This window comes from Euwallacea fornicatus, chromosome 34, assembly GCF_040115645.1.
Source record: "Euwallacea fornicatus isolate EFF26 chromosome 34, ASM4011564v1, whole genome shotgun sequence".
Lineage (NCBI taxonomy): Eukaryota > Metazoa > Arthropoda > Insecta > Coleoptera > Curculionidae > Euwallacea > Euwallacea fornicatus.
Window position 1 is genome coordinate 1,889,135 of NC_089574.1, and position 27,958 is coordinate 1,917,092.

General features: G+C 34.7%; 1 protein-coding gene across 3 annotated transcripts; it reads right to left on the reverse strand.

Moving 5' to 3' along the window:
* Positions 1-813: 813 nt before the first annotated feature.
* CtBP (C-terminal binding protein) lies at positions 814-27,917 on the reverse strand. 3 transcript variants are annotated; one of them, XM_066299814.1, is made up of 7 exons: positions 27,624-27,917; positions 19,042-19,466; positions 15,820-16,107; positions 15,157-15,466; positions 14,802-15,101; positions 14,097-14,284; positions 814-5,064 (listed from the first exon to the last, which is right to left on the reverse strand). In XM_066299814.1, the coding sequence occupies exons 2-7, from the start codon at positions 19,234-19,236 to the stop codon at positions 4,996-4,998; spliced, it is 1,350 nt and encodes a 449-aa protein (XP_066155911.1). In that variant the 5' UTR covers positions 19,237-19,466; positions 27,624-27,917; the 3' UTR covers positions 814-4,995. The 3 variants fall into 3 exon arrangements, with proteins under 3 accessions (XP_066155911.1, XP_066155910.1, XP_066155912.1); XM_066299813.1 differs by having other exon boundaries at positions 14,796-15,101; XM_066299815.1 differs by lacking the exon at positions 814-5,064 and adding an exon at positions 13,811-14,037 and having other exon boundaries at positions 14,796-15,101.
* Positions 27,918-27,958: the final 41 nt, after the last annotated feature.

The following is a 27,958-nucleotide window of genomic DNA, read 5'->3' on the forward strand; positions in this document are numbered from 1 at the left end:
CCATTCGGTATTTATTCGGTATTATTGTACATTCGCTTTCGATTAAGTAAAGATTGCGTTCTTATGAACCTTTTTAAATAAAAAACACTTTTTTGATACCGTAACTGCTTTATCTTATTGTGCGCATTAATACAGTGGGAGTTTAAAGAAAAACCTAAATTTTATTATAGGAATTTTACACCTCTATGTTCTACAATTCTATTTACTTATCCTATTAACCCTTAGCCTAAGATTCAGAGTAAAAAAAGGCGTCAACTATGTCGCTAAATTAAAACCACATAAATATTTTCACATATTTATTTCAAAATTTGTGGAAGTCCATAGCCCTACAAATTCGTCTGTATTTAAAATTTTCATCACGACCTATAGTACATCACTGCATACCCCCTCCCAAAACACGCACGCGACACACACAGAAGTTGACTGCATATGAATCAGTGGGTGAACCATTTTTCTACTTTCAGCAAGGTGATTATTTATATAAAAATATACTACGAGCAAATAGTACACCTTTCCTCTTTCTCAAACAAAAAATTACATTACAATTTTGTTGGAAATTTGGTTGGAATGTTCGCAATCAACAACTAGCAGGATATGCAATGATCTCTTGGGCTAAATAACTTTTGAAACAGTTACCAAAATTACACGTAACTGCGCTGTGACGTTACTGCCTCGGGGTTGTAGTCCCCGCGTTTAAATATTGTTAAAGCAGATTTTCACCAACAAGATTTTCATTAGACCATTCCCAATCAACATTCAAAGTTGGTGAGAATTTACTTGTTTATGACTGTGCACAACTAAAATTATTTTTAAAAAAAATCTTTGTTTGCAAGTAATTTCCAAAAATCGATGCCATAAAAACTCTTTTAGTTCTGTTTTGAAAAATACTGTAGAAGTTATTATTTCAAAGCGTTTATTACATAGGCGCAATAGAGATGTCACGTTGATGTACAGACAAAAGAGGCAACATAAGGTTGTATTAAGTATTCCATATTTAGAACTAAAACATTTCTTTCAATCTAACATCTCGACATGCTTAAAGTTTTTGATTAAATGTATTACACTAAGAATAAGATCGATTTACATTCTACAACCGCACGTTGAGTCACCGTTAAAGAATGCAGATCGTCGAAAAATAAAACATGTTTTTATACATAAGTGATGAGAATCATTAGTTTCACCCACGAGGGAATGGGCAATTACTTCCGAATTAATAATCCGCCAATATGCCATAAATTTTGAAGAAATTTCATACAATAATGAATATTAATTTCATCTGACATAAATATGTACACAAACATGACCAAACTAAAAATACATACAAAGACCGTTACAATCTAACTTAAGTAATAATTCACAATGAAGAAATTGTAAGGCAAAGGCCAATCTTCGCGGTTGGGACTTTTACACAATGAAATTGATGATTCTTCCAGTTCTATCGACTTGCCAGGAAGAATAAGAAAAAATATAAATATGTATGTAAAGACAACTAAGGCGCGTTTCCTGGTTAAGAATGCACAATACTAGGGACAATTCCGGACGTCGACTTGGGATTACAGAATTTTGATACAGTACTGTTGACCCTTCTACCTTTGGGCAACAATTCGGTACCTTTGTTTACTAGAAATATATCTCATAGAATCCGAAATTTCAATAGTGGCCGCCCCATTTGGCACACCCTGTATTGAGAACTACTGAAAGACAACTCGAAAATTATATCTTCTAAATTTAATAGCGTGTTTACATGTTGGTTCACAGAAGATTAGCTCAAAAAGCATACGAGTCTCATAAAAATGTTAAACGTTAGTTTCTAGGCTTAAACCTTTTATGTGTATACAGTGCGTTTAATTTTTGAACACGAATTTCTTATCTTATACGAAAACGCACAAATTTTATGTTTAAGATTCGTTGAAGTTTATGTTTAGACCTTTGGAGCTGTAATGCAAATCATTGAAAACTTTCTTCGCTACTTCTGTTCGTAAAGCATAAAAATTTTCAACAAGACATGGCCAATGTCATCAGGGATCAATCGTGTGTTCACGTATTCAATTCGCTTCCATACGATTTAGCATACGTTTCACCGCACTACATGTAGCAATTGCATCACTGGAGCCGGATGAGATTTTCTATGTTGGAACGTTCTGATCGGCTTTATCTTGTTTATTTCGATTTTAGGGCCAACGGTAAAGCGAACGCCAACGCAAAGTTTATAAATCCAGCTTTGAACTATTGGAATGTTATTAAAAATGAAAAGAAAATTATGCCTGAGTATGAGAAATGCTTAACTACCACGATTAAAGACATTTCGAAACGAGCTAGACGCACATTTCATGTGTGATTAACGGAAACACTCCGTTCCGAACTTATCTATTCTTAAAGGTGCAGTTCGTTTTTTACTGGAATAAGAAGGAAAGGTGACTGGCAGGTTTTGAATTTCTTTCCAACTCTGTCCTGCAGTGCCACATTCAATACCGTTTAGTCAACCATTCCGCTTCTCAAGTATTATCAACTGGAGGTGAACTTAACTAACAAGATTTATCACTAGACTTCTAATTTATTTTCGATATGCTCCAATTACCCAAAACATAAAAATAGCGTACTCCAAATGCCCTTAACAGTGTTTTTAATTCTTCCACGAAACTTAACTTGGTGCAAAACACTAATTACCTCACATGACTTATTTAAGGCTAGAAACATTCGTATATAATATTTTGATTAATCACTTGCTTTTCGAGACAGGATGATAATCTTATGTGTACCACCGTGCACAAATGCACATTCGTGGTTTTCAAACATTGGTCGTAACATATAGAAAGAGGTTTTTCAATAATGCTACCCGGTGACGAGGAAATGACTAAACTTACCAACCAAAATTCTGTAAATGCAGTTTTAGTGGAATCGTTTAAAAACACGTTACTTTTCTGTATTGTTACACATGTTTGGAAAACCAAATCTTTTAATAGCCTTAGTCGCGTTATTATTGGTCATGAGTGGATAGATATAGATTTTAAAGAATTTTCAACGGCTTTCCAAGTTGTTCTCAATCGAAAAACGTACCGTGCATTTCTTAGAAGTTTACCCAAACATACGCAGAAACATACATATCAACACAATTAGGCAAATGTTAATTTACCGAGCTTACGGATGTTTTTTCTGAAACTACGAAGAGCAACATACATTAAAACCAAATAATAAATTAAGAGTATATGTGTGTCGCCCTCTCTTTAAAAAATGTCTGAAAAATATTTTTACTGGGTTAACCCTTTCGGTCCCAAAGGGACACATCAATCCCGACAACTCTTTTCCCCACTTGGCCACATAATCCAACTTTGTGTTTTTTAATGTTTTACCTATTTTTTAAATATCATTTACTATTTAGAAATCAGAATGGAAACATTGTAATTCTCAATAGAACTGTAACCAAACAAGATACGGGTACCACGTGTCCTTCGTTTGTTAAAGAAAAAAATATTAAGCTGTTTTTGCTCTAAAAATCAATTTTTATTGCAAACCAATAGATATAAGGATTACTAATAGTGTTTTACGATAAAAACATATAAAATTTTCGCCAAATGCGTGATTTATGACATGAAACAAAAAGTTGCTTACATCTGGAATTTATATGTCCCATTGGGTTTCTTTGGCGGTTTATTTACGTTCCAACCAATTTTTTCAGCTTGGCAAAAATGATATTGAGGGCAGGCGAAGGCCAACATTTAGCTAAAAACGCCACCAATGCAATATTAGACTTCGAGTCGTTACAGATGGCTCATAACGTGCAAGCGTTTTTGCCACTGTCCTAAAATAAATGCACCTTTGAAAACGTTTTACTAACCCCATGGGACGTACAGGTCCCAGTGAAAATTTGGTCTGAGGCAAACGTGGCCCAATCATTAACACATATGGATGTTTTCGTAAATTTTGCATACATAAGAAATGGACCGAAAGGGTTAATAACAAAAACACCAGAAATTAGAGACAAAACATTTTAACTTTTAACCCAATAATATATCGGTAAATAAACAAGCAACTCAATTTAAGCGCAAAATATTCTGCATTATCCAAATACGCACCCTTGCACATCCACTAAAAAAGATTCAGGGGAAAACGCAAGTTTCTTAAATGCATAACATCATATTTCGACTGCCGTTGAGTCATTCAATTTTTACGTAATTGGACAGAATGTTTCATGTTTTAAGGGTTGCTATTCACGAATCCGTCACCTAACATTGGCTAACTGGCTATAAAAGCGTCAAACAAACTATAAATTAGGTGCAAAGTGAGCAAAAACAAAGTACTAAACAAGATATCGGGTATAACAACGTACGATATCGTGCGAAGTTTAAGTTATTTAACTTCATCCGATGTCGTGACCATTCAGAGCAGTCGTCGTAGCATCATATCGTCGGATGACGAATGCACCAAAATCCTATCATCAGATCCCGGATGCACGAAAAGCATCCGTTAACCTACGACCCGACCACACGACGAACACTGATTGATCACATGGCCGTGACGTCGGAAAAAGTTGATTTTTATCCGTTTTTTTTCTCTACTCCACTACACATCTAAATTATTGCAATAAAAAGCGAAATGAATAACTTTTAATTCCCTAATACGTTTAGCAACTAAACTACATCTCACATCCAGGTTAGTTCCGGCTTTATTTAGCTTTAACATGGATGCGAAGTGTGATCGTAATTCAGGTTAAGCAGGATAATAAAATGGATAAAACTAATAATTGTCTAACAGTAGCTCTCTGTCATTTTGCATTTGCACATTAATACTAAATAAAAAAAAATATATATATATTCGGAAGCTAATAGAAAACTCGTCGAAGATCGGCCACAGAAATGTTTAAACCTGTGATGTAAAATTTTGCAACTTTTTTCGATATGTTGTGTAAAGAACGCAACTGAAGCCTGACGAAATGAAAACAGTGATCAATTTAATCGCGTTTGAACTATCCACGCGGTACACTCCCTGTTTTTAATGTTAGTGGACTTCTGACGGCTCCGGCTTGGGTGCGTGGTGATTCGCCGCCGCCTCTGGAGTACTTAGTGGCTGAAAAGAAATTGGCCATGAGGTTTCGCTCGACATATTATCACTATTACACACTAATATAGAAAGACCTGCAGCCAACCCAATGGACCCAACTTTGAGCTCAGAAAAATTCATTTTTCACCGAATACTTTACAACTTTCTTTTTAACTCGAGATAAAAATCGACTTCGTGCCAACGGGCATAAAGAAGTCTCAGTTTAATAGATAAGCAAAAAAATTAATGCGATTTCGTCGGTTTTCAGAAGACGCAGGAGCTATTTGTCTGGATTCTGACATTCAATATCCTTAACTTCACTAATTTACTGTAGTTTCCAAATACGTCCATATGTGGCTATTATGCTGGATGTTTAATATCCAGAATGTGTGAGTATGCGAACAAATTTTACGAAATAGTTTTGCAAAACGGTCTCATTCTACGGCAAAGAGGTAATGCAAGCATGGCTTCACAAGGAAGTGCGGTGCGGGAAGAGGCGGCATGACCCCTGGCCCTACGAGAAATCTCAGATTCTATGATATGTCTAATAGCGTGAAGTAACAAAAACTAACTGACCTTTCTAATTCAAGCTCAGAAAATTGAAACTACCAAAAAAAAGACATTCATCACGAGCTTTTGCCCTTAAAACAGGCTGAAGATCAATTTCTTGGAGTTTGTCTCCTTCGTTAGTTCCTTCTATGTCACTGACCAGGTTTACGAAGATGACTGTGGGTCAACTTGGTTCAAGTGGTTTGAGAAAATTGACTCAAAACGCCGGAATAATCGTGGAAAATCGAAAGACTATCCGGCTTCGAGTCGAATCCGAAATAATTTCGAATTTGCTCGAGCCAAGCGGATCAAACTACTTTGATGCTCGATTTTAAATGTTGGACGCGCATGGTGTCCCGAAACTGAAAGTCAAAAACGATAGGTCATACTTAATGTCACACTAGGTCGTTTGCAAAAAAAGGGCATACAGAGCGGTGGGGAAAACACAAAAACACATTTAAATTCTATAATTTATTCAGCTGTTCTAAAATTAATAGTTAAACAAAGAAAAACGCGTGTTACCCTAATCATAAGTAGTATTCCAATATTCCTTTATTTTAATTTGCCTAGGAATACTTCCTGTATAGATACATATTTCTGGAACTCCAAACAGGTTTAGTGTACTTAGACGAAGGCTTAGGGCTTCTCTTTCTTCTTGTTCTCCGGGGCTTTGTGTGCATTGTATTCGATATCGCATACCGAAACAAAACGTTGACAGGCCAAATATGAGAATAGCAGTAGTTTGTAGTTTGGAATTAATATTAATACGAATGAAGAAATATTGAGTAATAATAGTATATTACATACCGAGGTGAAAAGCGTTTCATTACTGTAGAGAGATTTTATAGTTTAACGAGACACGCAGCGTCGAGGTTAGTTGTAATCTCGAGACAATAAAGAAACTTTCCACTGTGGTTGGTTTACCATGTTATTTACAACCATAATATGTATTCATAATTCGAATTAATTTTCTAATGTTGGTTGACGTGATGTCTGCTGAGTAAAATTGCTAGTTGACATGGATAAATAAATATGATGAATCTAGTCAAAACTAAAGCCAAAAAAATTAAGAATTTGGGCCCTGATGTTGATCTGATGGTCCACTTTAGAGAACAAAGCAACAAAATGTTCTAAGGCTTCTTTCTCTTGAGACCGTAATATACATATTTTTTAACACGATCAACGCCAGAATTATTAGCAAAAATACTACTTATTGTCAATTTACGTCGTTTTGTTTTAACTACACATGCATCAGAATCGACGATTTATGCACGCTGCAGCATCCATAAAACAGTTTTTACGCTACATGTATGGTTACCACAAAACAATATTGTGAATATTTCAATGCCGGCGTGTTTAAACAATTTCACAAGTTCATAACACTTAACGTCGAAAAAGGCCGATATATGTAAAAATGCTGCAATTGCAATTAATATATTCTATAATATTAATGTATAAGAGTCGTTAAAGCCTTTTATACCTTATATTACAAGAGGCCTTATTCGTCCTGGATTTAATAATACCAAAGCCAGGCAAAAACCGAAATACCGTACAATGTGGTGCACATCTGCAAGATGCATAGTTTGCGCAGTTTGCTATTTTCTAAAACAAACATGTTAAATGATGCTAGAGAGGTGCAAATGCTTAAAATTTCTGAATGCGAAACCCTCGCATTAAAAGCATTTGGTAATGGCTTAACGCTGCAAGAAGCGATGAGCTTCGCAGAAGAGGAAGATAATTTCCTTTATTATGGAAATAGATGTAGAGTTGGTTGATCAGCTGTAAATATGTCGCAACAGCAAACACCTTCGCAGTTACACTATGCCAGTAAAGCGCAATATCAGCAATTCGCACCTTTAGGTCGTTCAGGTACTCAGATTACCATCCATGCAATCTCATTCGAGTCCAATATTCTCAAAAATCACTTTGCACGCAATACCGCTAATTTTGTTCAATACTGATCGATGACTCCTATAAATTTCGATAACCAACATACACCAAATTTGAACAACACCCTCCACCCAATTTTCGGCAAGAAAAATCCCATCGCCACAAATCTTGCAACTTCGAATGTGTATAAAACACAGAAGCCGGAGCTAACGGACGTTTCGGCGGGAAACACCATTATCAATAATGGTATTTGCAGACAACAACAACAAAATTTAATGCCTGAAAAACTCCAAACTGCCGAAATTTCCAAATTGCCAAGTTTAGAAGTGAAAGTGTTGAAATATTATTAAAAAAACTCCAAAAGCAATGTGAATTTTACTGCACCACATCATCATGAATCAAAGTCTCCAGCTAAACGTTTTAATTCAATAATGATGCAGCATCTTAAATCTGACCCCAATAGTAGTGCCTCGCTTGGAATAGCACAGTACGGTCCAGTACGAACTTCAGACGGTTTGATCTCACAAGGTTACACAAATTAAAGAGATCCGACAGATCTAATCACGTGACACGTATTATAAGTACGGTGATTCCCATAAAAATAAAACCTCAATGTTTGGTGATAAACTGACAGAAGAAGCTAAACTTAAACGATTATTGACACGATGAATACAAAACATGTAAACAGTTAGAAAGAGACGTCGAAGTTTATGCCGGCCCACACTTGTGACCCTCAATATCCACAATCTACATTATTAATCTGGAATGTTGCCCTTCCGATTGGAAACTTTCGATTTAAAACCCATAATTTAAGGTTCCAGAACCGACCAGCTGAAATATACATTTGTATAATAAATATATACATACCTCATTTGAAATATGGAATAATAGTATAAAAAGCTAGGATCATACGTGGGTTTGTTACATAAAGAATGTTCAGTATTTACCGCAAAACTTAAAAACTTCATAACATGCAGTAGTGATCAAAAGTAGATGGACGAACAGAGTTTTTCAATTAAATCACGCATATGTTAATTGATCTGTTTTATATGTATGTATGTTATTTGTCGCAAAACAATAATATAAAAAATATTAAACAAATGTTGATAAAGTCACTTTATTGTCGATAAAAAAATAAATCTTTGGAATTTATCTGGTCAAAAGTAGATAGATAATTTAAAAATTAAAATAAAAACATAACAATTTGCTTCAAACGATTTAAAACATCAATTGGGATCTGTCCCAAGGCATTAATATTTGGTAAAATACCCATTATTGTCAATGATTACTTGACATCGACGCGGCATTAATTCAATTAATTTGTCTAATATTGCTGAACCAATATTTTTCCATTTTTGTTGGATTTCAGTAAATAGCTAATCGTAACTTGAATAATTTTTTTCTCAATTCTCGATCAACAATTTGCCACAGGTTTTCTATGGGATTCAGATCGGGCGACTGGGAAGGCCACTTCAAAATCGGCACTTTTTCTTCTTTAAGAAGTCGTTTAACTAACTTTGAGGAACGTTTGGGGTCGTTGTCGTGTTGAAAATAAAATCTTAAGGGTAAATTTTCTTTAATATAAGGTAACGTAACATTCTGAAGTATATCCCTGTACACAAATCTGTCCACGATTCTATTTATTCTATGTAGTGAGCCAATACTAAAACCGCTGAAACATCCCCATATCATTACCAATCCTCCTCCGTACCTAATCGTGGGTCTGGTATATTTAGGGTTTAATCGCTGACCAATGAGATGTCTAACATAGTGAATGCCATCGGAATTACAGAAATTGAACTTGGATTCATCGCTCCAGCAAACTCGTTTCCCAATGCTGTTTGAGCCAATGAATATGTTATTTGGCAAATTCCATTCGGACTTCCGATTTTTCTTACTGACAAGTGTTTTTTTTCAACCTGAACTAATTGTCTTTATTTTCCACATTTCCGTTCTTTAGCTTCCTTGATCGTCCAGTTTTTAGTTTCGGGTTAATCAATCCAGTTCTTTAATATATTTTTATTACAGCCCAAACGGTGCGTTTTTTAACATCGAACCTGCGGGCAATTTGCACTTGCCGTTCACTCTTATTAAGAGCTTTAAGAATTTGCTCTTTTGGATCAGTAGACACTTTTACGCCACGAGGCATGTTGTAGACTATAAACCAAATCCAAATTGCACTAATATTTTTCTGATATTTTAAGAATTTAAAGTAAAATCAGCTGTTTTTACCGCGTCTATCTGCTTGTGACCAGGTGAATTCCAAACATTTATTTTTTATTGACAATAAAATAACTTTATCAATATTTGTTTATTATTTCTTATAACGTGTTTTGCGACAAATAACATACATGCACAGAAAGCAAATCATTTAACGTATGTATAATTTAATTGAACAATTCTGTTTGCCTATCTACTATTGGCCATCACTGTGTATGGGGTTTCTTAAGAAAAAAAATTAAAAGTATATTTATCTACTACATGGGTGACCATGTCTAGTATACATATCTGATATGGCAAAAATGCACAACTAAAAACAATACTTGACATGTTCCCGCATTTTCGCGAAAATTATTTCCTTCAATTTTTAACCAATTTATGCGACACTTTTGGTCCTCTCTGCATATGTATATTTACATAAAAGGTTCAATCGGCGTCGAATTCTTAGATCTAAGGAGGTCTAAGCAACTCCGATAGCAAAAACGATAAGAACCCGAATAATGCAGTTGCATTAAGTTCTTCGCGGCTGCCGTTAAAAAGACCCTCTTATCATCCGATAGCACACTAAAGTAAATAAACTTTCTATTTCGCTACTGCCAGCGAGTATGCGAGACGAGGTAGGTGCAATCGAGTTATCAAGGACGTACTCGAGCGTTTAGCCAAGTGACTTTTTTAATATTTCTTGAATGGTTAATATTAAGTATTTACTGTTGTCAGCAAAATTTTATTTTTATTATAAAAAATTATTCAGCAAAGCAAAAGAAAAATTAAGCATTTCAACGGTCGTGAACCACAATAACTGACCAATTTCATGACACTTTACGTTAACACTTAGCATTAAATCGATAAAATTGCTGCGAGACCGACATTTTGAAAAATAGATTTGTGGTTATTGCTGTTGTTTTAAACTTCATAAAAGAATATTTTTAAAGAAGTTAGAACCTACTATGCCTTTCATTAGAAGCATACTGATGTAATTGCTAAGATTGGGCTATATTGAAAGTTGCCAAGCGATGATTAACTCTTCCTTATCTATTGATAAATATCGGATTGTTAGGGAAAATCAGACATATAAATCCTGGTCGGTAACGGTAAAAAAGTGGAAAGAAGTATATACATACATAGGTAGTACTAAAGAGCACAGGTTTGGACACTGCAAATTTTATTATTTAAGCTGTGGAAAAGTTGATGCATTGAATGATATAGGCCGTCCAGTACAAAAACCGTTTCACGCCATAAATCGCGTGATATCACTGCCAACTCTCACGTTCAAAAATACCAAAAGTTTTCAACGAGGAAATTGTCTCTAGGTGAAAATAATGATGGGAATGAACGCTAACTAGTAGTTGGACCTAAGGGTATCCAATCCGTCGACGTTTAGTAAAATATTTAAACTTAACATGAACGTAAATAATGGAAATACTAAAAATAACATTGGAAACGGGGCGCTTTGTTGCCAAACTTGTCGTGTTTGTTCGTTTATAAATCATGCCTTCTCTATTCCGCCATTTTATCTAAATACTATGATTTTGCCATGTTTCGCTATACTTAAATATCGTCGAATTTTTCGTCGCATTCTACCAAAGTGTTCGTTTTACTGGTGATTTCTTACCAAAAACTTTTTTTAAGAACCCAGATTTGTGTGAATATATATACTCTACATTTATTGTTAGTATTTTTCGATATGTTAAAGCAGTTAAATAGCCAATGTAAGGAACAACGGCCTTTTGTTACTGTCAGAAATTTTTATTAATTTCACTGCTTGTATATTGTATTAAAAAAAATTGGTCATGCAACTGGCAGCATTGCTGAATTTCTCTTTTATGACTTGCATCGGTTTTTGTACTACACGATGTACTATACATTCGAAGAACCCCTAAAACTACGTTGTATTTCCGAAAAATGGTTTGTAAACGCAGTTACTATTTCAGAGGAAGATAAAAATAATTGAATTAATATTTTCAAGAGTGAAAAAACTAATTGTCTTCTCTCTAATTTTCAAAACAATACTTGCTCGTAACGCAGGTCAAGTAATCAAAATCTTTTAAAATAGTAACATTTTTATTTGTTGTTTTTTTAATAGACTGGCTTTAGAATATATGTAATCTGTATTTTATTATTAATAGTTATAATAGATTTACAATTTTATTTGGTAGTAACAGAGGAAAGGAAATTGTGATGATTTATTCAGCGAAAGCGCAAATTTGTTACCTTACCTAGCTTCATAGCTGAGTCGAAGATGAGTGTGTGTCGCTGCCTCAGTAAATATGTTGATTTTTTGCTTTATGAAGCAAAATTAGGCATTTAGCTATTTACATACTTATTTTTTTTGTTCTAATAACACGATTTAGAACGTATTTAACCGGTAAAACTTCCACAACCATAAAATACATTTTTGCATGTAAATAACTGCTTCTTCATCAACTTCCCACAAGACTGTCGAATTAGATTTTGAAACGACAGCCATAATTTTTATCTCTAAATTTCATCGATGGGGCCACCTTTTAACAAATTGACTAAGTTACTGAGATGTTAGCAAATCGCGAATTGCGATTCGCAGTCTAAGGACGTATGTATTGTATTTGAGTAGGCCGATACCAGGTCGTTACCGGTTTCGCGCTTGTTGACACTCTCACACAGTCGTAGGTAAATAGCGACGTATAAGCAGGAATCACTGCGAAGGATAAAAAGAAAACTAACCACACCGAAGGCTAATATCCTCTACTCGTATTGAACTACATTATTCTTTCCAATAATTCCGCGGGGAAAACACGTGAAATGAAAGAATGTCTACCCTTTATTAACTTAACATATCTCTGCAAATTGTGTTAGGTTAAATAGATTCACATCTGAGTGGCGCCATTATAAGGGTCACTAGATCAATGTACTGGCAAGTTCGCCTTGAAAATAATTTCCATGAAAACCACGAAATTTACCAACAAATAAATATTATCCTCTTGAGTAAATTGCCATAACTTTGATCTAAAGTCGTTCCTCCCAATGGTTTTAAAAAGCAATGTTTTTTTAAATGACACAAATGTGTTTATTTTCGATTACATTATATGTCTCACAGTAGGCGGTGCACCATAAATGTAGGGCATCGATTAAGCCATTTGCTTTTTACCATTAAACGTCTGAGAAATAGATAACACTTTATGAATTTATCAAAGACATACCCCTCTAATATTTCAACGTTTATTTGAGTTTTTTTTTATGATCACTCTTTATATCTATTCATTGCAAAGTTGACAATGATAATATTGACTGATGGACATATAAACGTCCTTTAATAGATGATTAAGATAGTTCGCATGTATTATAATTTTCAGTTGAAAATTAAATTGCAAACTATCACGAAATCGGACATAAAATTTGTATGTAATGCATATGTAATGAGATTTTATAGGATTCTTTCATTATGAACTCACAAGCTTACTAGGCCATAAACTCAATCGCCTCATAAAATCTTACATTACATATTTATTACACAAATAACTCTTATACATATTTAAAATTAAAAAAATAACGTTATTTTTAAGCTATTGAAAGGATGATAAAAAAATATATAAAGATATACATATAGGGTGTCCCGTTGGAAAAAATACGTCACAGGAATCTACAGGGAAAACTATATCATAATCGATTCCAACTTTATTAATATCTTGTTGGATAAATGAAATAAAAAGGGGGTCCGAAATTGCAGTTTCTTTAAATGTGCTGTCAGCAAAACCAAACTAACTGAAACTTTTCTGTCATTGTCAACTTTGGTTTCATAAAAATCGAGCACAGAATTGTAAAACTACGAAATACTAGTATCACCAAAACTTCACAGTTAACAAGGAAGTGGTAAAAGAATTATGACATAAAAAACAAAATATATGAAGTGCATATACTATTTCGACGTCCCTTGTATGCCTTATCATTTTTGACTATCAGCTTCGGGACACCCTGTATGTGTCACTGTCTCAAATTTTTTGCTTAAAAAAAGCGTCAAAAATAAGCTCAAGTCCCTTTTATGTTACGATATAAATAGAGTAGATTAAAATTTTAATTGGAAACGATTCGAATTCCGCTTAAAATTGATTAAAAATAAATGTAGGCATCACAGGGCAAATTCAAACATCAGTTGTATATTTCAAAAATTGAAAGAATTCGAGAAAACAAAAAAATTCAAAATGAAAATGTTAATGTAATATTGCATCGGACAATTTAAACGATTTCGACTTTAGCTTAAAGGAGCCTTTCTACTTAATTCGTAATAAAAAAATAATATCTCAGCATATTTTATTATTATTCATAGAAAACACTCTGGGTCCATGTCAACTAACTAAAAAGCCCCAACTAAAAAGGCGTAAAGTAAATAAAGGAATCCTTCAGTCCCTCGAATCAGTGGTACTCACCAGAGCGTGGGGCGGTACCTGAACTGGCGGCGGACCAACGGGGGCGGCGGTCGGCTGTGGCGTTGGGGGGGTGGGGGCCACTGCGTGGGGCGGCGCCTCATGCGGCGTTGTAGAATGAGCTTGTTGAACTGGAAGAGCGCCGCCACCGCTGCTCTGGTAATAACCACCGTTCACACCGGCTGGCGAAACTAAAAACCCGAAAAAATCCGTTAATTATTTTGAATTGCAACATTGCGAGAGAAAAGGCAATAACTCTGAAGTTTAATTAAACTGCACATAGAAAAAAACGATACGGTAAAAATTTTCGTTATTTTAAATATATCAGCACATTTTCTGTAACAAAAAAGTTTAAAGATGTTTCACCATCGAAACTTAAAAAAAAAAACATTTTGTTTTCGGTGATTAAGCCTCCTACAACCATCCCTATTTTTTTGTCGTACACAGCTGCCCATCTATTTAGAGCGATTTGAATTTACCATTCAGTTAAAAATATTTTTTAAACCCGTGATTCGTTTTCTTATCTGTCACTTTTTTCCATATATTTGCAAAAGTATTTAATACTACACATTATTCTCCTATACTATTTCCGTGAACAATTCACAATGAAAGAAGTAATGAATTGCCGCCTCTCTAAATAAATCAAACACGGTTTGGCACAATTTGCATCTCTAAAACAAAAATAAATAAATAAAACATTACCTGTACCTTCAGGGTATTGACCCGGTCCCATGAAGTACTCTTTGTTGACACAATTCCGAAGACATTCTGGTATCCTTCCCATAATGGCTCGCCTAATTTCGCTTGCCGCCATTTCACGCAATTCCGTGGCGCTGGCGTCGCTGTAAAACGCCGCGTGTGGAGTGCTCAACACGTTCGGTGCGTCTTTTAACGGGCCCGTGAATATATTGTAGGGCTCGTTTTCGTGAACATCTAACGCAGCAGCACGGATCCTGCCCTGTTTCAGAGCCTGTGCTAAAGCGTCATCGTCCACCAAACCTCCTCTAGCTAAAGACGTACAATTAGATAATACTCCAAATAAGATGGTCTTAGATTAACTAACCCGTATTTACAAGAAATGCTCCAGGCCTCATCTGCTTAATGGTGAATTCATTAATCAGATGATGGTTGTGTTCATTTAAAGTACAGTGTAATGACACACAATCCGATTGAAACAATAGATCTTGCAGTGTGTATACTCTCGTCAGGCCGAGACTCTTTTCAATGCCGTCGGGCAAATAGGGGTCATAGAAGATGACGTTGAATCCGAACGCTTTGGCTCGCAGAGCCACCGCAGAACCAATCCGACCTAATCCTACGATGCCCAACGTATCACCACGTATCCTGGCACATCCTTGGGCTGCTTCTCTTACCTATTCAAAATAAGATAATAACTATAGCTTTGTTTTTAACATTTACCAATGAGCAGTTCATTTTTCGCAGGGTTGACATTAATTTATTCGAATGATTTAATGTGCGGTAACAGTAAGTTCTGGAAGGCAGCGTTTAATAATTTTACGCAACCTTTCCAGTTATTTTCAAAGACACTTTTGAAGTTGAACGAACTAACGTTACATAAAAAATTGCTTATTTGAAACATACAGGATGATCTCCATAGTTATTCTTTAATCAGCTAATTGAATTTTTTCTATTCTTTTTGGGAACACTGCAATAGGAGACAACAAACTTCTACTGCAATATCATTACCGCAATACAAACTACTTACTTGTTCTGGTCCAGTAAATTTCTTTCCTTCTCTCACCATATTAGCCAGCCAGTATGTCCGCCTGTATAAGTTTAATATTAAACATAATGTGGTGTCAGCTACTTCCTCGACTCCATAACCAGGTACATTGCACACTGCAATGCCCAATTCTCCTGCTGCCTTTACATCAATATTGTCAACGCCGCTTCCTATGCGTACGATTATGCGTAAAGTTTTGAACTTTTCAAGGTCTTCTTTAGTTAGAATTATCGTATGCCACATTAAGGCACCAACTGCTTCATTTAATACCTAAAAATTGAATTATGTAACATTTTAGAAATGGTAATATGTTTAATTGCAATTAAAGACATTCTTAGCAATTGGGACTGGAAATAATAGATATTTTTTCACAAAAATCGGCTTAAGAACAATCAATCGAACCCCAATTGTAAATGAATGTAAAACTAGTTTTGCTTGTTCAAAAAGGTTTATAGTGAAATTTCATCATTGAGGAAAGGACTTGAATTACTCATATATTCTACAGTTGATAAAAAAGCCTTCTTCAAGATTATCTTTAACTATAAAGCCCACAGCACATAACGCGATTAATATCTCCACCATCAAAATTATGCTCTGAAAGAATGTCAGGTTCTCTCCGTATATTGTATCAGCGGCAATTAAATACATCTAGACCAAGACACTTAATTTCTTTCACCAGAAGCATTATTGAGAATGTTCTTTTTTTAAATAATAAGACACTTTTACCATCATTTTATGTACAACTTTGATTAGAATTTCTACCATTTATTATAAATAAATATCTTGTTGTAGCAAAAATTGTTAAATTATCCGTTAAATGTTTCTTAGCTCAGTGACTGTACCTTCAGAGTTTTGAATGACAAGTCATTTAATAGCTTTGATCAATATCTCAAAACGGCTTGAACAAACTTTTGTTCTGTGGTTTGCAGAAGATATAGGGGATTTTCAAATAGTTTACACTTTTTGTGCTTCATGGCAAAACTTCAAGCCCTACTTAAATAAGTGAAATTAAATCTAGAACCGCATGAGGTGCTGAATCAGTAGTACAGAGCGTCTGTTGGTAAAACGTTGTTGTTCAGTCGGTGAATATGGGGAACAATCTGCTAAATATTTCATTATTTCAATTACGGCTCCGGCATTGTGATTGGAAAACTTTTATTCATGTGGGATTACCTGGATTGGTCATTTTGATGGGTTTGGCTGATTTTTGTTTGTTGGTCAGAATAAAAGATACGAATGCTTGTCAAAAAGTTTGTACTTTTCTATTTGTTCACTTGACTAGTAGACACAGCGTTCTCTTTTAATAAGATGTACTAAATCTGAAAGTTTTTTCTCAGCAATCAGAGTGATGAAACCTTGAATCTGCATATTTTCTGTGACACATATCGTTTTAACTTACGTGCGATGAAATTTTTTATCACACTCTTACGACAAAACAACACTTTCACTTACAAATGAGTGAGGCACAACCTCTTTATCGCTAGTTTCTAGAGCAAAATTTACAACTTATGTACATAATTTTGTAGTTATTTACCCCTGGTTTATAAGATATAAGACACAGCTTTTAGTCATTTTACTTCTTGTGGCGATCACATCAGTGATGTAAATAAAGCAAACATTGAAAATATGATTCATTTGTTACAAAAATTGGTCACTTGTTAGAGTAGTAGTTTTGATGTATAGTATTCTCGAATTTATCATCGAAGGTGATACAGACTTGAAGGAAACGTCAAGAATTGTTTTTCAAATTTTTCAATTAGTCTTTTTTATCTTTACAAATGCAATAAAAGTTGCAATAAACTGAACAATAAACCTTATCAAACACCTTTACTTTAATGCGCTTGTTTACCCTTCAAGCCCTTGCTAAACTATAGCCGAACTCGATCTTAACCGGTGAACCCGCCCGGATGGTTCATCAATTATATACTTTAAAGGTTTCTTTCATTTTATCGCCTTTAATCGTTCCAACCATAAACAGACCGTACAATTTACAAGAAAAAAAGAATGCACGTTTTTATACTTATTTAGTTATGAATGGAAACAAAAAATGTGTATTTTGCCCAATTCAAGAATGAAATTGCTTAGCATATTCGTTAATCGGTATCCAGAAAACAGTATCTAAAGCACTGGGAATCGTCTTAAGACTTATGCAGAGAGAAGCGCGTAACAGCAAATATAAAATAATCCCAAAGAGATCTAAAAAGTTTAAACGAAGAGAGACAGACGCTGACAATTTACGAGAAACCGTGAAAATTGATGTGTTGGATATGATTTACGATTTACACCTATTGATCAAAGACCAATATAGCTAGTCCAGTAGTTTTAGGAGATTTTAAAAAGACGAGGTGTTTTGATAATCAGGTTTAAGCCTTGATCGAAATTAATAAATGAAGATGGAGGTGATTTTCTCTCAAAAATGCATACATGTACTTCAAATGAGACACAGTTTGAGCAATAACAATTTACATTTGTAACCCTGAGATTTCTTGGTGTACAAGGAATCTGTGGATAGCCAATTTGACCTTCTATTTCGGGACATATTGTATATTTAGTAAGTAATTGGAATACGTAAAATATTCAACAAAAACCTGCATTTCACCATCGAAATGATCCGTTTTAGACTTCATTTTACGCTTTTAGAAATTGACTTCAGGCCAGTCACCTCTAAACCTCCTCAAATCTGAAGTAAACGAAAATCCAGAGATGACAAGTCAATCTATTTAACCCTGGAAAGATTTTGAAAAAGAGTAATGTCATGTGAGCAAATTATGACTTGTGACAAGCTTTCGTTGATTTATTTGTTGGATATTGATTGGATTTGTCTCTTGGATATACCTTAGTTCTGATAGAACAGAATTGATCTTTTTATCACTTGTTCTTTTCCAACATTTCGCTGCAAATTCAATTCCAACTAATGCGAACCGTAAGTGGTGTCAGATAGTTTCCCCATATAACCTTAAATATTTATGAAATTATTTATATATTCTCTGATTCATGTTTACCAAACGTTTTACCTACTCGACACCAGATATATATATACATATATTAGCTAGATAGAAAAAGGTGTGTTGCAAAACGAGATCGAAAAAATTTATCAGTAATAGAATACTGACTACGAGGGGTAGATCGCTAATGATATTTTTGTAACGAAAATGCGTTAGGGATTGGCCCCTTATTATAATTTCAATTGTTATCAATTATTACCTTTTCGTGTATTTCACTTGTACTTTGTGCATCACAAAAGGCCACTGTAGCTACATCCTTTAGTATCGGCATTTCTATTGAACAGTCCCTACCGTCGAGCAGGGCCACTAAAGGGCGAGCTTGCATAGGGCCATTTGCAATGGGTCCTCGCGGTTCAAACCTCGGCCTTTTTGCCAACATTTTACGTCTGTCCATTTACTAATATGAGGACAGGTTGGAGAACTGGATCTCCCGGTTAACACATACACCACACGATTTCGGAGCAACACGGACGCGTAGCGGCGCACCCGCCCCGCACCTCTTCACTTCCACGTGCACACGCTCCGTCCTGAGGGGCGACGATGGACAATTGAGAGAAGATCGGGTCTTCAGGTCACACTACGTCGTTGGTAGTGAAGTTCATTGTCCGGCATTAAGACGGCTGCCTGAAACAAAACATTGATATTTCTATAGTTATAGGAAACTGTCATGTGCCGGGAAGCATTTTCAGCCAACTGACCAAACTAGGGGACTTTATAGTATATCTTAACTCTAAAATGACGGCCTTGCGAAAGCACTACCGGGTCACCACCAAAATACGGAATAGAGCTTTGCTGATAGAATCGTTTCTATCTAGTATCTATATCTCCTACGTTCCATGTTTAGAATGGTCTATTAAAATTAAGGCTGAGGACAAACAATTAACTGAATAATTGAGGCAAATTGTATAAAAAGGTTAGTTATCGGTTTCCGGGGTGGTGGACTGAGCATCGTGATACAATAGGGCTCTAATAGGAATATTAAATTAAAATCGATTGGCATCAATGTCAGAAAAAAATGTTATCCAACTGTGATACGGAGCGAGGGGCCACCTTAATAAGCCTTCTATACGTCGGACTTCATAATAAGTGTTCAATAGACAAATCAATCGAAACATTGCGGTCTTATTGATCCATAAAATTTTACATTATAATTCTGAACCTTCGCTACATATATATATTTTGTGTGATTCGAAGTTTTTGTGTATCAAATCAGGCAAGTTACTCAGAAAAAGTTGCTACACGTGGTAATAAAAATCAAAAACATTGAATTCAACGTTTTTTCTCTCAATACTTTGTGTTCTGGTGGATTCCCGCACTCCAGATGCACGTGCAGCCCGTTTTTTTACAACATTTTTTATGCCTTCTCCTCTATCAATTTCTCTATCGGAATGCGTCATTGGAATGTACACTTCGTTTTTTGCCTCAATCTCAGGCCGCTCAAAGCCGAAGCTTAGTTACGAACGTAACACGCGACCTAACTTCAGGTAAAAACCTCAAAGTCCAAATTCTTGTTCCCGATGCTTCATATATTTATGTGAGAGAAACTTATACTGGTGCTAGTATTTATACTGGGTTTTGTCAAGCGTATATCTATATTATAGCGAGAAGTTCAAACTCCAAGTGCCTAGTCGCCATATCCAAAATACCCAAATACCTTGTACATTGAAACTAAGTTTAGGCTGCAAACCAAACAATTCGCATAGTAATGATGGCCGCTAGTTCGGTAGTTTGCAGTTAGTTTAACTGCAGTTGTTGCACGTACGATGGAATAAACTTAGGGGAGAAGTCGAATTATTCCCGGGGTTATTCCGATTTCGCGATTAGTCAAAGGGCGCTTTATAAGTTTCTGCATTTGACGTTAAAGAAAGCGTAAGTTACGTTTTAAATTCGTTCATTTTTTATGCCTAGTCCGTAAAATTCCAATATAATTTCACCCTGTGCACTTCACACGACTTATCAAACTCCCCATACTGGCCTAAAGTAGCACACTCTGTAATAAAGTAATAAACTTCAAAAGATTTTAAAAGTTTCTTCGGGTTGGGTCCTCACAAGCGAGAAAGTTGAAATTGTTACAAAAGTGTAAGTTTACATACTTTATGGGAGAAGTTTGTTTTTAGGCGGGACGGGAGCAAAAGCGGAGTCCGCCTTTAGTTTCGGAAAGTTCTCTGGAAGTTTTCTTATACTTGGGGAAACTTTATTCGCCAACTTTCCGAGAAGATGGCTGTTCCCGATTTTATTTCGGAGGGATCGAAAACTTCTAAGTTCGCTGAGACGGCGGCGATCTTTAAATCGCACTTTATTTATTTTTTGGTGTTGTTTGGAATATCACATCGTTTGCTTATTACACGTTTTCATCATTTTCATCAGAATCGAGCTTCGTCCGAGTCTTAGGAATCAATAAAAATAATAAACACGTTAAATGTGTTAGGGAATCTATTCCTGAAGAGTACCCACTATTCCTGGTTACATCATTTTCAATAGAAAGTGAAGTTTTGACTGCTCAATCTTTAGCAGTTAAAACTATCATAACTGACCAATTTAACTTTCTTATCGAAGTTTTCAAATATCGACTATTCAAACTAAATAAATTAGGTGCTATTAAACTTCCATCAGCTGTAGACGAGACTGTCAATAGTTCTTGAGTGATTTTAAGCACTTTCACTTGATACTTAGAAATTCAGATATTAAAAGATCCATCTGATCCCACCCTACTTATTTTTTCAGCCTTATACTTTGCAATACTAATTTAAATTTTATTACTTTACCCTTTTACTCCCGAAATTTCGTAAGATACTTTTTTATTAGATAATTAACAATATCTATGACAACATTGGCTAGATGCTTCGGGAATTGGTAATTTCGATAATCAGGTATCAATCCCAAGTTCAAGAACATTTTGAAAATCCCATAAAATATTCAAATCTTTTGGTTGGTAGAAAATTTGGACCACCTTTCTCTTGACGTTGTGCTTTTGCATATTTACGAACTCAACATTGAATCATATCTAAAGATTTTACTTCAGATTTAATGCGATTAAAGAGATCTTATAGAACGCGAAGCGGCAAAAGCAAAACTGACGAAACTTGGTTCCAAACGGAAAAAGTTTAAAAGTTTTATTTGCCGGTAATTTGAAGAAAATCCAATTAAAATGTTCTAACTCGGGAAATTATCCCTAAGGAAAATTATTGTTATAAAAGTTTCAGTTCTGCTGCCTGAAGTTTTCCAAAGTTCGGCAAAGTTTTAACTCCGCCCTCCTACTTGGCTAACTCTGAGGGAAGTTTGAGGGTGTTGCGAGACGTTTTTATGACTCAAATTAATACAAAGTTTTGCATTTACAGACAGGACAGGGCATTCTAACTAAAATTAGGGTTTCAAGATGCAACACATCAGAAAAGTACTCCCAAAAATATGTGTTTAAATCTTTTACTCTTGTTGGTTGAGACAAAGCCTAAATGCTCAGCTTGGTCTCCATGGTGTCGGCGGGTCCACAAATTGTTACCTCAAAGTTTCCGTATTTAGGTGACAATTTGAGGCAAATTTAAAACTCCTAAATCAGAGAATATTTTGCATTTTGTGAAAAAGACTATCATTTAAACATAATGTCACAGACAGTGATGCCCGCCACAACACCGTAACTGCGGTCTGCATAGATATCGTTTTTGTTGTTTATTTTAATACATTATTTATTTGGGAAATTTGTATTTTGCATTTTTCAATATCTGTCACAATTCTCGAATAGCTAGTTGTAAAAAAATCAAATAAAGTTTACATATATTTTTAAAAATATATTAACAAATAATAATTCACAATAGAATGAATTGTGGCTCGGATTAAAATTTATGCAGTGATAATCCGTAGATAATAAATGGTCTCTTGATACTTGTACTCACAAGTACACACCCATGTACATGATGATGTTTATCTTCAATAAAGACTCAATGAGAAGAAAATTAATTAGTAAAAATTAGTAAAAAAACACTGGTATTCTACACGGAGGTAATCGCTAATCCATTTGGTAGTCCAATAAACATACAAAATTGTAAAAACGAGTAAATAATTTACACGGGAAAAATGTTATACTTATTAAGCAATTATCAAATTGGACAACGAAGTTAATATCAAGTGAGTGCCTCCAAAACGTAAAGTACCAGTTGTCGCCCATTAACCATATACAAATTAGCACAAAAAGCAATTTAACATTAAATATTGGGAAGAAAGCAGTATCACCAATTATAACCTAAACCAATATTTATAAGGGACTTGATTCACCTCACGATCGACATACAATATTTTGCAGGGTTAGTGAAGACGATAAAAGAATGTTGCAAAAATGTCCTAGTTTCACTTTTATAAAACGCTATTGAATTTCTGTGCTTCAATGTGGCTTAGCCAATATGAGTAGTATCCGACGATACGATGATGCGAAACTATTATTATGACTCGAAATAAACTTTGTTAATTATTAAAAAAAAAAATCTGAATAAAGACATTTAGCAAAAATGGACTTTAAAAACGTACGAGACCGGGAAAAGTTTAATTTTGTACCATAGTATCGTCGGATATTGGAGCGCATGGGACTTTGGCTTTATGGCTGATTTTACCTTTTAGGCACAAATCTCATTACAAACACTTCAAACAAAATGAAGTTTCGATCCTGTGAGTGCTAAAAAGCGAAAGACCCTTACAAGAATACCTATTGATCCCTGCCTACTGGTATATATTGAAAACTCATATTGTCTAATTTTTTGTACTTGACTTCTGTAGCTTCATCATGCATTATTTACATATAAAAAATTATGAATTCACCCTTGACATTATCTACATCAAGTTCTATATTAATAAAGTGCAAGGTTACAGAGTGCGCACAGTTCGACGAAAAAACCTCGTACCCCTGCGTTTCAATTAAAAAACACAAACGAGCCATATCTTGACCCATATACTATATTTCTGGAATACCTAGAATCTATAGGGGAGAATCTATAAATAACTCGATAAAGTGCTAAAAACCGCTTAAATCAAATGTTTCAATCATTTTCATTTTTATAATATATTACTAGGTAGGGACATTATTATTTTATTGGATATTAAAAAAAGCTTCCCATTAACGATAATTAAAAAACCTCCGGTGTTAGCTTGCGTCCTTTGATAACATTCCACGCACTACGCAATTGTATGTACGTCAAGTTTAAATCATGAGGCAGCTTTGAGGGATTTAAGACGCGAGAGATTCATGAGTATTATTTCACAACCGCGGCACAATATAAGTCTTCCTTCACTATTAGATTTAATTAGATTTTCTAAAATTACATAAACTTACCTAAATTATGCATAAATTAAATTCGAAACACAAAACGACAACGCTTGTTTAATCACAGCATCAACAATTCATGACAAATAAGTGTCAAAGAAAATGTCATCGTATTTTCTGACATCCCATGGTTGTCCTAAATTAAAAAAAAAACAAAAAAACAAAAAAAAAAGACAAAAAAACATCGGGGATAATGCCAGTATTACGGCCAATCAGTTCGCTGGGTAAGTACTGAGCCACATATACCATCAGACAAAAATAGAGTAACTCTCATGGTAAAAGGAAGTTTTAAGTGCATTAAACCAATTAGTATCCGTGTAAGTCAAACTTCTTTGTTTTGTTAGAAGGGCTTTAGTAGTAGGGGGGCTGTTACAGTTAACATAAAACTATTTTCAAATGTCAAATAAGGTAGTTTGTAATAAGTTTATCAATGTTAGATATTATTGTCGCGACATTAGAGGTACATTTTGAATATTCACACAGAAAACGGGGTCATAATTGAAGTAAGTTTATCGAAGAAAATTTACATGTGAAATCAGCTTATTCGTCATTTGACTTACAGAAATATGTGTGCCAGAAGATGAGCCAGTTTATCCGGAGCTAAAAAACATAGTTGTGAATGCCTTTTTGAAAAGAACTAGCTTAACTGCCATTTCCAGGCAGTTTATTTCGTCCGTAAACAGCGTGTATGAAATGATTGCGCGTTGCAGTGAGGGAACCCATGTAGAAATCATGCCAAAATCAGCAAGGCCTGACAAAACGACATTTTAGATGAATAGGAGTTAAAAGCCTATCTACTTGTATCTAAAGGGTCGCTTGGAATATTTAATTCGGCTCCAAGCATGGAAAATCCACTGAACTGGTGACATTTATTAACACTGCCGAAATAATTGTTACAAAACTGGATATGGCCTAGAAGGTCGCTAGGCTATTTCTCGACCTGTCCAAAGCTTTCAACATGATAAACAACAACTTGTTAGAGCGTCTTTCCAATGATAAGACAAGTGGTTTCTGTGTTGACGTATTGAAGTCCCACTTCTCCAAAGAAGAGCAAACCGTTTGTATAATGGAAAGGGGTGGAAAGTGGTCGTCCGCATTATTCCAATTTCAATTGTCTTCGGGAAGGTGTGCGACAAGGCTCTATTCTGGGACCCACACTATTTTTAGTATATGATAAGAAAATGGAAGATGTCAAATTTCTAAGAGTGCAACTGAAATTGACAATTTCAAACACGCAAGTTAGTTGACTTTTCAAACTATTTAACGCTTGTAGAGTACACAAATTGCTTGCACTCTTGCCTTTTTGTACAGTAGATGCTGTGTTATTTTGTGATCTTGTGAGCAATATAGAATTTATTTATTTATTAAAATGTTTCTAACAAAAGATAGATGCCTGCCCCGAGAATAACTATTGAAACTCGTTACATAAAAATTCAACCAATAACTGTCTAATATAGATTCGTCGAAAAAAAAACTAGACAGTGGACGCCTAACGAAAAAATCGTCGATTTTTGAAAACTAACTGTCATACCTGACTTGTACGATGATATTTGAACTCAACAGTTGAAAAGTGGGAAAACATATTACTTAGAGACGAATATCTCGACATAAAATATTCAATTCAAATGGAACGAGGTGTGTCAGATGCCGCTTTAATACAAGATTCTTCCCGAAGTATGTTACACCAAAAGCGAAACAGGCACAGGGCAACGTAATATTATGAGGTCGTTTTTCGTAGATCGGGGTTGATTACACTTATAAAATAAAAGAGATTTGGAAGAATATACCGACTTCTAGTAACGAAAATTTCATTTCATCAATGCTGCGTACATGGCAAAAATTTATAGCTAAAGACGACTACTATATAACTGATTAATCATGTTATACTCTTCGGGTTGTTTAAGATAATGAAATCATATATTCGTAAAAGTTACTTTACTTACTTATGCAGTATGTAAATTTGCTTCCTGCTGGTAAATAAATTAATTAAAAGCTTGATAACAGGTACGAGTTAAAATATAATTTTTTATTTTTATTACGATTCAGGATTTCAAACTAAGGAGGAAATACAACTGAGTACATATTTAATAAAAATATATATCTGCAAAATTTAATGTTTTTGTAAATTGTTGTTTTACTTCCATGTTATTATTAACCTATTACTCAACTTCTTTAGAAAAAAATTAGAAAACCTACTTATTAACAGTCATTCACCAATTCAGACTGCAATATACTTTCATCTACAACCATGTGGTAAAGCGGCATTTATAACACTAATGTTTAGGAAACAACTTGCATAATATACTATTAATTCAGCACAGTAAATAATAAACATACAAAGGTCCCGATTTGGCCATTATAGGCTCTATTCTGAGTCCAGCTATCTATATGTAAAAGTAAAGATGCCAAAGTATTAATTCACAATATGTAATGGCAACAGTATGCCATATGAAAGTATTAATGCAAAAAATGTGCCTTCAATTTTATGAGCGTATCAAAGGTTTTACTAATTTCTGTGATATTTATAAGTTGTTGAGTCACTTCCACTTAAATTTTATTAAATTTGTAGATTTGAACACGGGGGCCATAATGTCAGTGAATTAATATAAACAAATAAAGCTTATGATCAGTTACTTATACTACTTACCCTAATAGTTGTCTACCTGCACTTGCAGATCTGCATGAGTTAAAAACAAACAAGGAGCATGAGCGAAACAAACCTAATTTGAAAGAATGTAACCTCAAAAATATGGTTTAAATTCATTCCACGAAATACCTCAAGCACATACAATACAATACCTCAACAATCTCCACTTCAACAGTTGAAGATGGATATAGACACCTGCATCAAAATTAATTTGATGAAGCAAAAACATATTTCATTTGCCTTTGTGAGTACATTCGTTAATCATTCAGAAGCATGCCAAGAGAATATTTGTTTGCCATAGTAAAAATAAAAAACTTCAACAATCAAAAGCTTAACTATTATAAAGGCTCAATATTTAGGTTGAGGTAATTCCTTGGTAATTCTAATAAAATTACTCCCATTCTCTAATGTTTACATATTTGCAAATGAGGTACTACAGAAACATGAATAAAACTGGTTTATATTCAAAACATTTCTCCTCATTCAAAAGAGGCAGGCAACGAATGAATGTCAAACTTCAAAGAAAAATTTGCACTGTTTTTTGAAGAACCTGTATGATTATGATTTCCAAACTTATTTTAAATATGTGTTGAAAATATATTGAATCATATGTTTATGATAAGATCCCTAATCTCAGTAGATACAAACAGGCTTTGAGGCATTTCCGCTTTTACCCATCAACACAGGAGAAAGTTAAACTGAAGCTAACTAATAAATTTTGTTGACCAATACCATTAGGCACGCTTAATAATACTAAATAAATACTTTAGAGGATCAATTAACCTGAGAACTAATTCTGAACGCCGAAATTATGATATTTACTTACTTCTTGTATTAATTTGCTGTAGAAACAAAGAAAGCCTAAGGAGCCACGCTGTTAGGAGTCGACTTGAAGGAAATTCTTGTGACGATGAACACTTAACACTTTCACTCCCAGAATCTATTGCAACACTAAATTGAGAAGCCGCTGCAATTATTCCATTTGAGGCTGTTTCTCTTTTATTAATTTAAACAGCTTTTACTCTTTTTGTAAAAATACCGAAGGGCTAACAGCACAGATCACGAACATCCCCACTTACGGGCATCAAAATGGCGGCTTCGGTTTTACACGAATCCAATCCACACCGTACCGTTGCTTCGCCCATGCAAACCAGTTGTCGA